Source organism: Oryza sativa, chromosome 1, assembly GCF_034140825.1.
Source record: "Oryza sativa Japonica Group chromosome 1, ASM3414082v1".
Lineage (NCBI taxonomy): Eukaryota > Viridiplantae > Streptophyta > Magnoliopsida > Poales > Poaceae > Oryza > Oryza sativa.
Genome location: NC_089035.1, coordinates 16,649,058 through 16,664,558, shown reverse-complemented (window position 1 = coordinate 16,664,558; position 15,501 = coordinate 16,649,058). Strand labels below are relative to the sequence as shown.

Here is a 15,501-nt window from a genome sequence, read left to right as displayed (position 1 = left end):
AATAAGTTAGCTTGTTTTTTATTTACTAAGATAGGCATATGGTTGCCTGGTAGTGATGATGGTTTTGATGGGTAGGTTTTCTCTAAGATGGAAGACATTAATGCTCCATAAGCACGATGCAATAGTATTGTATCTAATTTAGTTCTTAACGATGATGTCGATGCTAAGGCTCCAGAACATAATTTATTTATTTAGATTTTTTTCTTTCTTTTACGTTTTTGTGCTTAATACTTGTGATCTTGTTTGAACATAATGTCAGAAAACTTTTGAAACATATATTGTTACTTTTGGTTGTTTGCTTTACATTATAAATAATGTCGTAGCGTTAGCACGGACATATTACTAGTAAAATAAGTTTAACTAAGTGGAAGAAACATAAAGCACTCTATTACTATTCTTCTAATATACACTCAAATCTTAGTTTACATCTGCTAATATACAATCATGTGGCCAATACCCCCTAACAGTGTCCTCCTGGTACTTCGAGAGACCACCCTGGGTTGGCGAGATACTTACGACAACCTGTCATGGCCGTCCAACCGGGGCTACATATAGAGGAGTACCCTCCCTTCGAATTTGTCTTAGGAATATATACTAACGTGGAGAAATACCCATACTGAGCTATCACCATCAGCGGCCCACCTCTAATGTCCTGCAACATATATGCCCAATTAATGATATTTAATAATCTAAGCACCATGCTAACATTACTAAATACTACTCTATAGCCGTGCACCCGACATAGAGCAACTGATAAATTAGACATTAAACTCGCACCATTACACCTCTCTGGTAGGCTACCCACACAATTCATATAATGCAGATATAAAGTAAGACCAGTACTAAGACTAAGCAAAGCACCGAAGATATATAAAGAAGAGTATTTCATTAATACGGAAAGTATTACAGAAGAGATTACAAGAGCTGCTAGAGCCATACCGAAAACTCTTCCGAAGACTCCGAGGACTCCGAACACTATTCTATACTACTACACTTAGCATTATACCACTAATACTAATGTATGAAGAGGAATTGAGCTTGCTTGAGTGTGTTGAGAAGTGAAGTGAACTCCTCCTTTTATAGGGTCGGTATGACGGTTACTGATATGCGAAATGTCGATTTTACCCCTGTAACCATCATCAGCAAGCAATCTTGGATATCCACGTGTAAGGCTAGGCTGATTGGACGCCGCCAGGGTTCGGCCGAACCTGGGCTGGCCCAACAGGCCTCCAGCTTCGGCAGGGTGGCTGACAGGTGGGACCTCATGGCGATTTTGGCAGTTAAGGCTGTTTCCGGCGGTTACACTTGACATGTGGGCCCTCCGTATCCATTTGCTTGTTTAGGAGTGAGGTTTTCTCCAATTTCTCTTTATTTTATTTGATAAATTCCTGCAACATGTTATTCTCCAAGTACAAGTGGAAATATATTATTTGAAAACAAACATGCATTGTAAGCATAGCTAATTCTTCATTATTTTAGTTCTATTGGCAGTCAAATATTGTCTGTAACAACCGTCAACGAAACCCCCAAGCTTAAACCTTTGCTCGTCCCAAGTAAAGGACGAAAGGAAAATAAACTTGGTTGTTGATCAGGAGTTGCTACCATTGTTATATTTAAAATGTACAAGTGCATAGTTTGAGTACTCTCTCTCTCATGTTAAGTAAATGTGCACGGAGGCTTACCCTTACGCCTAAAAATTGTAGAACACCCGCTTCTCACCACCTTAGGCAATTGAGAGACAGAACAGATCAACTGGAGCAGGGAACTTTATACTTTGTAACCATTGCCTACTCATAGGTTGCACAGGAGAAACTTTAATTTTACTAGATGCTAGGGCGCGCCATTGCGCGCTGCCTGCATACACTAAAATACGTCCATGTACTAAATCAATCAATTGATAAATATATTAGTAACATCATATATTCTATATTAACTCTCCTGTGTATATCAATGACACCAGACTTGAGTCAGTAATCCATTCTATGTAACAAATATCCCATGTAACTACAAAGTAATGGGCACTTTATTATCAATGCAAAGCATCCCCTACTAAAACCTCAGTTTGTTACACTATTAGTTCAAACATGAACACAATGCTTTCATTATATAAAAAATATAAGTAATTCCGCGTACAAATTGCTTTGGTACATACACCAAGAGAATGCATTGGTGTCATAAATAATTGATGACAAATTTAAAGGTCATAATCTTTGCAAATAGGACAATTGAAGAACAAAGGGCTCGACTTTCCAATATTAGATTCAGCATCGCATCACATCCTGAAAAATGTAAACAGGTTGAAATGAAAGCAAACATTAGCTAATTAAATCACATTCAAAAGAACCTGCAGACCTGCAGGTACATACTAATACCCTAATAGTAACATCTTATCATAGTGCGCACACACTAAGGGAAAAAAGGACAACCTTGTTTCTAGGCCTATCAGTGCTAGAGGAACATTGATCCATGGATGTATTTTTATGAGGTAGCAGCAATATATAGGAGTATTTTGCAAAATCACATTCATCAAGTTATAAACCAAAAAAAAAAAGGATTTTACCCTTGAAGTAATGCCATTCTATCTTCTCACAGCTGCAGTTTTGTAGCCATATACAGGATAGTGTAAGTGGAGCCAAAATTGTAGCATATCTATTGTGTCATTTGTGGAATTACTAATATTAGTATCCTTCAAGCTGAAAGTGAGAAAAGCATAAGTAACTTAATAACTAATAAGTCTCCAAAGGCTCATCCATCTTTTACTAATATAAAAAAACATAGTGGCGGTGATGGTAGCATTCTATGATGAATAATATTGTACTATCTTTTTGGTAAATGAGTGAATCATTCCATTAGATACTCATCTGTATATGCATGAGGCCATTTCATTTAACGTGAACTCATAAGGAAATATTTTAGATTTGGGGATACCATTTTTTTTCTAGTTTAGAACTTTTGATATATTTATGACAACCATCGACAAAATACTGATTTCAACCAAGTATAACTTCCCAATTTTTTGCTGAAAACTAATCAACGTCTAGCATAAGATGCAGGGATACGCAAACATGATTTACATATTTATAAAAATAGTCATGTGCAGAGCACCCACACAATACCAAGTGACCGCTGGCCCTTTTGAAAGCATGAAAGAGCAGGGAAAATAGATGGCTAAATCCACAATATATACATGCATTTTTTGCGAGGATTATATACATGTAATCCATACACCTTTCTTAAATGAAATACATAAACAACTTGCAAACCAAAAATAAAAGCACAAAGGGACGCTTAAATACATAAAAAGAAGATATATTGACATTTAAAAGAAATCTTAATCGTATGAGTAAAAGCTAGAGAAATACTACCTCCGTTTTTTAATAGATGACGCTGTTGACTTTTTCTCACATGTTTGACCATTTGTCTTATTCAAAAAATTTACGAAATTATAATTTATTTTGTTATGAGTTGTTTTATCACTCATAGTACTTTAAGTGCGATTTATATCTTATACATTTGCATAAAATTTTTGAATAAGATGAATGATTAAACATGTGAGGAAAAGTCAATGGCGTCATCTATTAAAAAACGGAGGGAGTATGTATATAATTCAGCATCAATCCATGTATCAGTATTATATCTCAGTGCTGACATGAGTAAAAAAAATTGAGGTAGCAAATTCTTATATTAAAGGAGAAAAACAACACTCACCTTCCTGGTTAATGGGACTTTTTAGCCCACAGTGCACAACCTTTTCTGTAAGCTTGCAATTCATATCTACAGCAAAGCATTTGTAGCTTGCAATTCATCTGTAGGACAGGCATATAATAAAATCTGTCAGCCATCGGCAATGGCAGTGTGAGCATTTCTATTTTCTTTACTTACCAAACACTGTGAGGCTCTCAACAGAACTGGATAGGGCTCTCTCAATCATTTCATGGCCAAGGTACAACAATCCTCATCTAACTTAGATGCTTCACTTTCCTGATTACAAGTTTACAACATCTCCTTAAAAGTTTTGAACCATAAGCAAAATTTATGTATATGCTATATGGAACCAAAACCTTCAAGATCAAACTAAAAGGTAGTCTAAGGAACAAAATCTATGCCAAAACGGTAACGATAACTACTATATTTGAAAAAATACTTGATAATTCCAAAAAAAAATATCCACGAGATTCATTTGAGTAAATAATGAGATGGAAATAAAATGTAGCCTTGAAAGCTATTGTACCAATCAACAGCATTCTGTTTACTCATGTTCAAATGAAAAGGAGCACATACCATGCCCAGAGATTTGGAAGTATAAAACAACTGAAGCATCACTCACCATGGCTTCCACAATGTCCTTGACTGTTTCAAGGCTGAAATATTTTTCTATAGCCTCCAGCCTATAGTAACACAGAACAAATGAGATATACATGAACAAATAATACATTTTTCCTAATCAGTGACATGAACAATGTGGATGCTATACATACATTCACATGAAAATTCATCATTATTTAAGAATATAAAAAAGCATGCAAGGTGACCCCATTCTCAGCACATTCAAAGTGCAACCAATGTATATTACTACCAGTCAATTATATTACCAAGCGAACCTAGCTCCCAAAGAAATATATAAACCACAGCTTTACAGGTAATGCAAAGATTCATGAACCACACAAAATAGCACTCGGCTTGATTAAATGAATTAAGAACTATATGCCTTATAAATATAGAACTATCTATTCCATATTTCCATGACAGTTTTGTGTGTCTTTCTGCAGAATAATGTAATTACACTGAAATAGATGATGGTCTGAGTTCTGAAATGCAGTCCAAAACATTTTTACCAAGCAAAGGAAAGCATCTTGATTCTACTATAATTCCCATGCTATGTTTAAAAGAGGACAAGATTATCTAGCATTCCAGCAACTTCTGCATATGACATGTTAAAGCACTTAATAATACATTCTCAGTTTATAAATTAGAAATATATTTACTTCTTATATGTCTTACCTACAAATAATGCTATTCTTATCCGGATACACAATATCCTCATGTATAGAAATAATGCTGTCATCATGCTGAGAGAGAGAGAGAGGTCATTTGTGAAGAAGAGCAATACTGATTCAGAACTAATCATCAGCTGAGAAAAATAAATCATATTATAGTTTCAGGTTTGTCACTCTATTTAGTAAATAATGTTGTTCCACTTTTTTTTGTTAATGCGTAAGTTCCAATCTTAGCATACCTTTGTCGAGTTAAAATGATAACTACACAAGTTTCTTCTGTCTTTGACACCTTGGTCTCCACAGTTTCATTTCACTTTTCAAGGATGAATACAAATTACCAAAGGGGTCCGTGATTGAGCCCTCAAGAGAATCAAGACATGTGCTTAAAATAAGTAGTAAGCTCTATCTTCACCATTTCTTCCCTTTCTTTGTCGTTTTTTTATTGACAGCTTTGTAGTTGATTTGAGACAGTGCAGATAGTATTTACTTTGATGGCATGAAGAATTTTGAGAATCAAACTGAAATGTTGTTAGAATGAATGGGCATGTGTCTGATACAGTTTCCCGATACCTGGGACTATTTTCTCATTCTATTCATGCATTTGGTTAGCATTGAGTGCATGAAGAGTAGCAAATAAGTCACCACAGATAATGCTGTAGAAAATCCATGGCCTTTTCATAATTAAACCAACTTCTATCCTGTTTTCATTTTATCATGCCAAAAGGAAAAGAAAGAAGAAAGAAACATCATAATCATGTAACACTGTGAGGTAGCATTTCAATGCAATGATAAATCCCTGTCACGTTTTATTGCTGCTTATTTCATTTCATATTAGTTCCAGGTAAAATTTAAACAGGCACACTCCGCTCTTCATTAATAAGCTTATCTTCTGTGTTTTTGTGTAGTTGAAGGAGAAGAATTGGGGAGCATACACAACATGCTTTTGTGCAAGTCTATTTTAGATCTCTAGAAAGGAGACGATCCATTTGGCAGAAAATCAAAAGAAATCCAAGAAGACATGGCTTCTACTCTTAAAACTGAAAGGGGCACTTAAGGTTTAAATGGCATATATCATGTTTCGAAGAGCTTGACGTTTTATTTCTGGGAGTTCAGACTTATGACTTATGAGAGCATTCTTAGCTCTGATCAAGTATATTCTTTGCATCATTTTTATTTGCTTACTAACTTTACTCTTCTAGCCTTGAACTCTCTCAAAACAGAATGAGCGGAGTAACCTTGAATTTTAATCTTGCAAGACATTTCAATGTCTGGAAATTGACCTAAGTAAACATGTTCAGAGGGGAAAAAAGGAAGAAGAGAGAAACAGCTGGCTGCTGGGTTATGCAAATGATCTATAGAATAGTTAGCAGAAACTCGTCTGGGGAAGCAAATTATGTGCATATTTCACGCAGGATCATTTGCACAAGGCCCAGCTTGCGAAGCCAATAATCTAATGCGGTAACCCAGTAATAAATTCGAGGTTCAGAGAGCATTGACATTCCAACTCGATGTAATCGAAGTAACCAAATCACCAAATACCCCCCATGAAAGCAAGGACAGCGGTATTGATTTCAGTATTTTACACCCCAAAATCAGAACACGAATTCGGCCACAGTAATCCAGATCTTCAGATGCATGAGGCCCGTCAAATACAGCAGAATAAAAATTATCATCAGAATTAATTTAGAGCCTCAACTGACCTGAATATATTGATCAATACAGCAGGGCCTAATCTGGAAGCTCAGGACGACATTAGCATGATGCATGTTTGCATGGCTCCAACTCCTGGACTCCTGAGAAACCAAACATGGCCTTAGATATTTTCTCCTTTAACCACATCAAATCATTGAAGCAAATTACATTCAAATAAAAAGAAATAACAGAACCAGCCATAGAATATATGCATCACATCATTAGTAATTAGAAGTCATCAGAACACTGCAACTTAAAATGCCAGAGAAAACACATGTTTACTGCTATCAACCAATAGCACTTGGTTTCACTGGATATATTGGCATGATTTAATTTCCATATAGATACCAATTAATAGTGATGTTATCGTGTAATAAAAATATACTGCATATATGGAAAGCGAGTGATTCCTTTAAAGGAGCAGCTTGGAATATGTTGCTCATACAATTGAAGATGATTCTAAGGAACAAAACCTCTGGACCGATACAATGTAAACAAGACCAAAAATCATCTGGCTTTGCATCACTTGAAACAAAATAAAGTAAATACATAGTCTGAAATATACACTTCCTGATAATCTTGAAAAATCTAAGGCTTGATGACATATTTTATATCCACGGATAGTTTAACCTGCCATATTTATCTTCGCCCTAGCTTATCTGTATTCCACAAATTTATGAAGTAGAAGAAGTATATCTGCATATCTGACCTCATAGTACTGAATACACATAGGTAAAAGAGAAATGCATTCTTCAGTCTTGGTGAGACAGAATCAACAGTTAAGAAGACACTACAGATGGTCGACATATAAAACCACTCAGACATTGTTGTGGCTTGGATTAAGAATGTACGTACCCTGAAATTAGTGTCAGGTTCAAGAAAATTACCAGCATAACTGGTGCCCGTCGCAATCTGTCAAATTCTTCACTTACAAATTTTCCTCACTTCCCTTTCTCCTCTACACAAGCCATAGAACAAATAAATTTACATACTTTTAGTAAAAGAACTATAGCAGCCACATCGAACAGTACACTGGGGGAGGTTCGGTTTGGAATTGTGGCGCTTATGACATAGGTTTCACTAGACTACTCTAGACCTTGCAACACATCACGAGCTTGCAAATAAGCATTGTGGTAGCTAAAGCGACAACCCATAAGAAAGATCAATGTTGCAGTGCTGATCAATTTATTTTCACCCCTTGATGCAAATCATCTAAAAACCTGGACTACCATCATATTACCTGAAGATGAATTATTGAGAGCTGAAGAACATGGAAAATTCTGGTATGCAATCCAAAGGTGTCAAACCTGACATGAAAAAGGAAAATGATCAGATCAACAGAGGCTCATCATACCACACCATCCTCAATTTTAAGTCAACCAATCTCATATTATTTGCAATTGACTGAAACCTCTGCATGAATTAATTATTTTTGTCTCTCTTTTCCTTATGGCTATCAAGCAACCATCAGTGACCAACTGCAGTCCCATTTTAAGTATTTAACATTTAAGAAACATTAAGTACAGTAAAATGGGAGATTGAGATTAACATCTTTTGAATAATAGTGCCAAATATAAGCTCATCCTCCTACCAGTTGTACTAAAAAAATTTGACTGCCAATAACCAATACGCTAACTACTAAAAAAATTCATCCAGTATGTGAAGCTTCTAAATTTTTCCACAAACACACTCCAAAATCCTATTCTATAACTAAGTCCCAAGAAAACCTAAAATACCAAGAAAAATACTAAGAAAGAGAATAGATTAATGCATCTAGAAATGAATCATAACAGATTGCTAGAAGTGATTCGCTATTGATTGTTCAGAGGGCAACGAGTATGAAATATAGCTAACCAACCTGGTCCTCTGTGTTTTCAGATGTCATGGCATGGTCACAGCAAGCAGAACAACCAGCTATGGTGGAGGATTGATCAGAGTCGTTTATATGATCCTCAAGCACAACACTGGAATGAAAAGGTGCCACATGTATAGAAATACAAATCTGAAATATTAAGTAACCATGGGGAAAAAATGGCTCACTCATTGGGGAAGCATGATATATTGCAGATTCCTTCAACCAAAAAAGCCGAAACCACCAAATACAAAACAAATTTTGAGACATTACCCAAATGCATTGGCTCTGAAGTGAAATGATAGGCATGTTACTGCAGATTTATTCGCGGCAAAAGAGTTTCAACTTTCCAATCACCCCTCCACAAACCCACTCCAAAACCCTATTCTATAACTAAGCCCCAAGAAAACCTAAAATACCAAGTAAAGTACTAAGAAAGAGAATAGATTAATGCATCTGGAAATGAATCATAACAGATTGCTAGAAGTGATTCTCTATTGATTGTTCAGAGGGCAACGAGTATGAAATATGGCTAACCAACCTGGTCCTCTGTGTTTTCGGATGTCGTGGCATGGTCACAGCAAGCAGAGCAACCAGCTAAGGTGGAGGATTGATCAGAGTCATTTATATGATCCTCAGGCACAACACTGGAATGAAAAGCCCAGTCAAAAAAACACTAGAATGAAAAGGTGCCACATGTATAGAAATACATATCTGAAATAGTAAGTTATCATGGGGAAAAAATGGCTCACTCATTGGGTAATTGCAGATTTTTGATGGGATGTCTCCATCTCTAAAGCAGCTTCTAGTATTAGTGCAAGACTGCTTCACTATGGAAGACATATAATCCTTTGAATAAGCATTGTAGTCCCTTTCTTTACTTGGCACTGCATGAGACACCTTGATGTGAGTTTATGGAAATTGTTCACAATTTTTTTATAAAAAAAGAAATCTCTAAATGCTATACAAATGGGAGAACCTATGGCAATGAGCATAGTGTTGATATTAGGTTCCAATGTTGTGATTGCAATGTCCCATTTTTCGAACTTTCTTCTAGAGTTCACCTAGAAAAAAAGATCTGATCAGTACTTCAATCCCAGCTGATGAGTTCTTTTAGATGGAATGGATGCAGGTTCTGTAGAACATCATAAACATGGCAAGATTAGGGTCTCTCAAAATTTCATCACCAACAGTGGCATTAGAGCACCTGGTAAATTGGTATAATAGTTAGGTTGCTCCATTGCATTAATAAAAAAATGAAAATCACTGTCAATGTTGATGTGCAACAATTCATGGTGTATAGGGGAAAAAACGAGATTAACTATTCCTCATGGCAACCTTAAAAGAACAACTCACACAAACCTGCACATCCTTTGTAAGCTCCTGTGCCAAGAGTTTAGTAGTCACCGTCGCCACCGCCGTCTCTGGTGCCATGAGTTGCTCGCTGCTGGTCATTGGCCTTGTACATTGACGGCAACGCGGCTGCCGATGAAGCGACTACCTGTGACCCAGAGGGCACAGATGGGAGGGAAGGGGAAGGCATTGGTGCGGCGTACGGTGGATGCCCCTGCTGCTGCTGGTGGTGAAGTGGCTTCTTAACGCAGTCTGTTGGCGACGGCGACAGTGAGGGCGACGCCGACGACCATGGCGACGCCGATGAGTGGTGGGCTGGGGTGTCCTTGTGGAGATGAGAAGCAGATCTGGCGCCGGGAGGACGAAGACCGCGCCCGCCTCAACCCCCACTCCCTCCGCCGTCTCCCCCTCGAGTTGATGCGTCCGGAACCTCGCGGCAGTCCCGCCGCCAGGATTGGGCCCTCAGCTTTTCGCGCCGCCTGTGATGCAGCCGTCGGCGCTCCGACCTCGTCGTTGACGGATGCCGGAGGCGGAGACGGCTGCACTCGGTGACGGCGGTCGGAGACGGCGACGCAATGGCGCCAGCGGCGCAGGGCGACGGGGACGATGATGGCGACGACGCGAGGGGGATGCGGAAGCAGAGGCGCTTGGAGACGGTGACGCGACGACAGCGGCTGCGTAGGCGGAGGCAATGGCGCGAGGGGAAGGCGGAGGCGAGGGTGGGGGAGGAGACGGCGGAGGGAGAGGGAAAGGGAGAAGGAGAGAGTGGGGGAAGAGAGGGCGGAGGGGAGACGGACGGCGGCAGCTCGGCCGGCGATGGGGACGGCGGGAGGCGGAGGTGGCAGCGCGATGGGGAGGCGGCGGCGGGGGTGGAGGCGGCGGCGCGAGGCGACGGGGACGGCGTGAGGGGGAGGCGGAGGCGGCAGTGCTTGGTAGCGGCGCGAGAGAGGGAGAGCAAGCGGCTAGGGTTTGAGGGGTCTGCGCTAGTGGGAGTATTTTTTCGAAAAAGCCCCTCGTCTTCCACATATCACAACGAAGCCCCTGTCCGCGATTTTTTCTCTTCAAACACAGGACGCGAGGGGCCTATACCTGATTACGAAGAACCGGAGGGCTTTTTCGCAAAAATCCAACCTCGCACTGTAGCTACTGTAGCAAAATCCGACGTGGACACGCCCAGCGTCCGCCCCTTCCGCCACACTTAATAGTTTCTAATGAACCATGGCATATAGAATAATCAATTCATTATCAGAGACATGGCAATCCATTTGTACATAAGCCTAAGAGTTAGATTATGGATGTCATTGGTTCTGGGTTTCTTATAAATCGGTGCACCAGAAATATCTTCACAGAATATGTTTTTCTCAAAACCGGAAGTTGCCTTCCAAAAATCGACTCTACAGGATTCGGGGAAACCGAGAAGTGTGCTCAATCCACTACATAAAAGATTAAACTCTTTACGGAAAAGTCAAAAAGTAACACCACCCTCTGCTTCTCTAAGTGTGCAGAGAAACTGTATAGTTAGTAGACAAGAGCCTAAGTGTGCACAGAAACTGTATAGTTAGTAGACAAGAGCCAAGCTCGTCTACCGTTGCAAAGGCGTGCCAACCCATGGTTCTCCAAATGACACTAAAATCTACATCCATACTTGTTTTCCGGAGTAGCTTTGGATCGTACGCTCGGTTGTGAGCGAATGATCGGTCCTTCAGCATCTGGTAGGCTTGTTTCTCTCGTCTGTCAACGATATCGAGGTCGTTGTCGGTCAGGAGCTGTGGTACAGCGTCAGTGTTCTCCATTGACACGTCGGCAGATGCCCGATCGCTCGACTGGTTGGATCGGGAGCCGGATCCCTTGAGCAAGTGGGAGAGCCGTCTCCTCATGACTGCACAAAGGCAAGAATACAAAGCGAACTCGAGCAGGGGTTAGCACAAGACAATATACCCGCCAGTTAACTTTGCACCAAAAGCAACTTGCTAATGCGAGAATGGAGGATTTTAACTATGAGGCTGTTGGCTGTTGTTAATGACAGACTTTATGCCACCAATACCTGCATAAATCAAGGAAATAAAACATCCAACATAGTGATAGGGTTAAATTCTGACATATTCCACGAGTGTTGGTGTATATTTGTATGCAGGTAATAAACCACCAAAGTTGGACCAAAAATAGACTTGAGTGAAGAATAATTCCTATCCATACCAAGAGTGGGCCAAAAACTACCAGAAAACATCTTCAAATGGGCTTTCCACTCACAGAAATGGATAGAGGACGCAGAGAAGGAGCAACAGGCCGAAGATGGGCTCTGTCGAGCCAGACCTGGGTTTGGTCGAACCCATGGTTCGGCCAACCACTACCACAGCCGTTCGAACTGGGGCTTCGCGTGGATGGTCTAGATGAGCTCCTAAATGACGGTTGGAGGGCAGAAGTGTCTTTTCGCGTTCCATAACCATCATACCTGTTGGTGATAAGCCCTAGAGGCAATCATAGAGATGATTGTATCACATACTATATTTACATATTTATCCGATATTGTTCCTTGAAATAGATAACTCATTATTGGTTAATGAATATGTGATTCTTTCATGAGACTCTTTATGTTGTATGCTACTATTTTGGATGAAGCACAAAGAACAACTCGCACTAAGGTAATAAAGTTGTTTAAAGTCCAATGGAATCACCATACAGAGGACCAAGCAACCTGGAAACGGGAAGATTATTTACAATTGGAATTCCCGTATCTTTTTGAAGACTCCTAAGCAAATCTCGGGATGAGATTTATTTAAGGTGGGTAGGTTTGTAACATCCTCAAATTTTAAACTAAAATTTGACTGCATCATGCTGGCTTTTGACTATATTAGCAAAATTAAAATCATTGTTATTTGAACTCTTTTTATTCTTAATTTTGGTTCAAGTATTATTTCTTTAGAACTCTTTTAACCTACCCTAATTATTTCCTTTACCCTAAACCTTAGTGAATGTTGGCGGATGTTAAATGCAGATTCTATACCGACAACATCTGCATAAAGTTCAGATAATAAAACATCCAATATAGTGATAGGTGCTTAATCTCACATATTCCACAAGTGTTCGTGTATATGTATATGCAGGTGTCGGTGACATGGGGCCGGGGGTATCGTGACTAGAGGCTTGGGTAGCCGCGGTCACCCACGTGGCCTGACCCCCTCGGGGGGGGGGGGGGGGGTCGGGCCCGAGGGTGACGTGGCCACCCCTCCCTCTGTCTCCCCAAGGGGTCGGGCCGCTCCCGTTTCGGCCCCGAGGGCTGGGGCGCCCCCGTTTCGGCCCCGAGGGCTGCGACGCCCCGACCCCCTGTGGTTTTGGCGCCACGTGTGTGAGTTAGGTGAGCACAGCGGGGCTCACCTAACCGCATTTATAACAGGTTGGACGAGCGCGCCACGCCGCATTTAATGCGGCGCAGCGCACGCTTATCCGGTCTGTGACCAGTCGCGGTGTGTGACCGGTCACAGACCGGTCAGATCGCGGGTTAGGTGGCAACAGGCGGCCTGTCACACGCCTCGCCCCGTCCCGTCGGAATGATGAGAGCTTCCTGGCTCTCGTCCCTAGCCGGAGCCGGCGTGCTAACTCCTGGAGTTGGTATGTCAGTCCCGGTCAGAACCATTCCAGGCTTCAGCGCAAGTATGGCAAGGAAGTCGCTGGCCATTAAATGAAGGTTGAAATGGGCGTCCACCGGAAAAGCGGGCGAGCGGGGCAGGAGGCGTGTGCTCTGCTTGTCAGAGGTCACTTCCGGCTGTAGACTAGCCCTCATTGTAAAAAGCATGTTTCCTTTCTTAGGCAGCTGGAGGCCCTTGTGGTGACCCCTGACCAGATAAAAAGGAGGCCCAGGCCTAGGAAAGGGGGGGACTCTGGAGAGAAAAGAGAAAAGAAAAAAAGAAAGGGGACTCTGGAGGGAGGAGAAAAAAGGGGAATGGGTGCTAGACCCTGAACTCTGGCTCGCTCTCCAGCTCTCTGTATTCCTTCACGCACAGATCCACTAGAACACAGGAGTAGGGTGTTACACTTCCCAGCGGCCCGAACCTATCTACGTCGCCCGTGTCTTGTGCACTTCCTCTCTCGCGGACGTTCCTCAGATCGAGGGCAAAGAACCTCACTTAGCGCCCCCGGCCGAACCGGCAAAGGGGGGCCTGCGCGGTCTCCCGGTGAGGAGCCCCACGCTCCGTCATCTGGCGCGCCAGGTAGGGGGCGCGCGTGTCTTTTTAAGCCCTCGTCCTCTTTCGTGTGCACCAAGCTTCTCCCGCTCAGCCTAATGGCCGAACGGGCAGTGGCGCACAGCCTCTCTCCGAACGCTAGCGGTGACGACGGGGAGCAGAACCCGCGCCGTCGGGCTCGCACCCCACCGTCCCCCTCTCACTGAAATCTTGGGCGGGGGGAGGCGCTCGGGGAGGTCGAAGGAACCGCGACTTCACCGCCCGCGGGCGACGGGGGAGGACGGCGAGACGGGGCGTGTCGCCGCCTCGTCTACGGCGATGGCGGCACGCCCCAGGGCGCGCTCCAGGCTGCGGGCGCGCTCCTGCGTCACCCGCCCGTCGTCCCCGATCCAGAGACTCCAGCCCGACGTTGGCTGGATGACGTGGCCGACTTGGTCATGGCGGCGCAGCAGCGCCTAGGCGCCGGCGGGCGGTCCTCCGCCACCGAGGCCTCTGGCGCTGCCGCCGCCGGCTCCATGTCGTCGAGGCGGAGGGCGCGGCGAGCGGCGGCCGTTACCCGCCGTTCGTCCGCCATTCCCTCGTCAACGCCTCCGACCCAAGAAGATGTGCGTGGGGGGCCGGATGCCCGCCTCGATATCGAGCGGCGGCGCGACGCGCGCCGCCCACGCAACGGAGGGCGCTTCCTCGTCCGGAGCGCCACTTCGGTCCGGGCACGGGGGCCGGCCCCCCGTGTCCCCGGTTGGCGGTGCCGGCTGTCGAGCCTTTGTGGCGAGCCTTCGGAACGTCCGTTGGCCCCAAGGTTCCGGCCCCACCATCACCGAAAAATACGACGGAAGCGTCAACCCCGCCGAGTTTCTCCAGATCTACACGACCGGGATCGAGGCCGCCGGGGGTGACGACAGGGTCATGGCGAATTTCTTCCCCATGGCCCTGAAGGGTCAGGCGTGGGGTTGGCTAATGAACTTGCCACCCGCGTCGGTCCACTCTTGGAAGGATTTGTGCCAGCAGTTCACCATGAACTTCCAGGGCATATATCCGCGCCCAGGCGAAGAAGCGGACTTGCATGCGGTACAGCGAAGGGACGATGAGTCTCTTCACTCGTACATTCAGCGGTTCTGTCAAGTCCGCAACACCATACCGTGCATCCCCGCACACGGGGTGATCTACGCGTTCAGGGGGGGCGTACGGCGCAACCGCATGCTCGAGAAGATCGCCTCCAAGGAGCCCCAGACCACCGCGCAGCTTTTTGAGCTCGCGGACCGTGTGGCTCAAAAGGAGGAGGCCTGGACCTGGAACTCCTCCGATTCTGGTGTGGCAGCTTCGGCCGCCCCCGGGTCCGCCGCTCGGTCAGGGCGGCGGGACAGGAGGAGGAAGAAGGGGTCGGCCCGTTCCGACGACGAGGGTCACGTCCTCGCCGTCGAGGGCG

General features: G+C 43.6%; 1 protein-coding gene across 23 annotated transcripts; it reads right to left on the bottom strand.

Moving 5' to 3' along the window:
• Positions 1 to 2,001: 2,001 nt before the first annotated feature.
• LOC9267988 (small ribosomal subunit protein mS47-like) lies at positions 2,002 to 10,299 on the bottom strand. Of its 23 annotated transcripts, none has more exons than XM_066304467.1 (14): positions 9,904 to 10,299; positions 9,521 to 9,605; positions 9,294 to 9,428; positions 9,083 to 9,188; positions 8,730 to 8,829; positions 8,548 to 8,653; positions 7,930 to 7,996; positions 7,577 to 7,647; positions 6,698 to 6,790; positions 5,002 to 5,069; positions 4,328 to 4,388; positions 3,883 to 3,981; positions 3,709 to 3,806; positions 2,002 to 2,279 (listed from the first exon to the last, which is right to left on the bottom strand). In XM_066304467.1, the coding sequence occupies exons 8-12, from the start codon at positions 7,580 to 7,582 to the stop codon at positions 3,928 to 3,930; spliced, it is 282 nt and encodes a 93-aa protein (XP_066160564.1). In that variant the 5' UTR covers positions 7,583 to 7,647; positions 7,930 to 7,996; positions 8,548 to 8,653; positions 8,730 to 8,829; positions 9,083 to 9,188; positions 9,294 to 9,428; positions 9,521 to 9,605; positions 9,904 to 10,299; the 3' UTR covers positions 2,002 to 2,279; positions 3,709 to 3,806; positions 3,883 to 3,927. The 23 variants fall into 23 exon arrangements, 21 of the variants coding, with proteins under 21 accessions (XP_066160564.1, XP_066160549.1, XP_066160554.1 ...); XM_066304452.1 differs by having other exon boundaries at positions 7,545 to 7,647; positions 8,730 to 8,760; XM_066304457.1 differs by having other exon boundaries at positions 8,730 to 8,760.
• Positions 10,300 to 15,501: the final 5,202 nt, after the last annotated feature.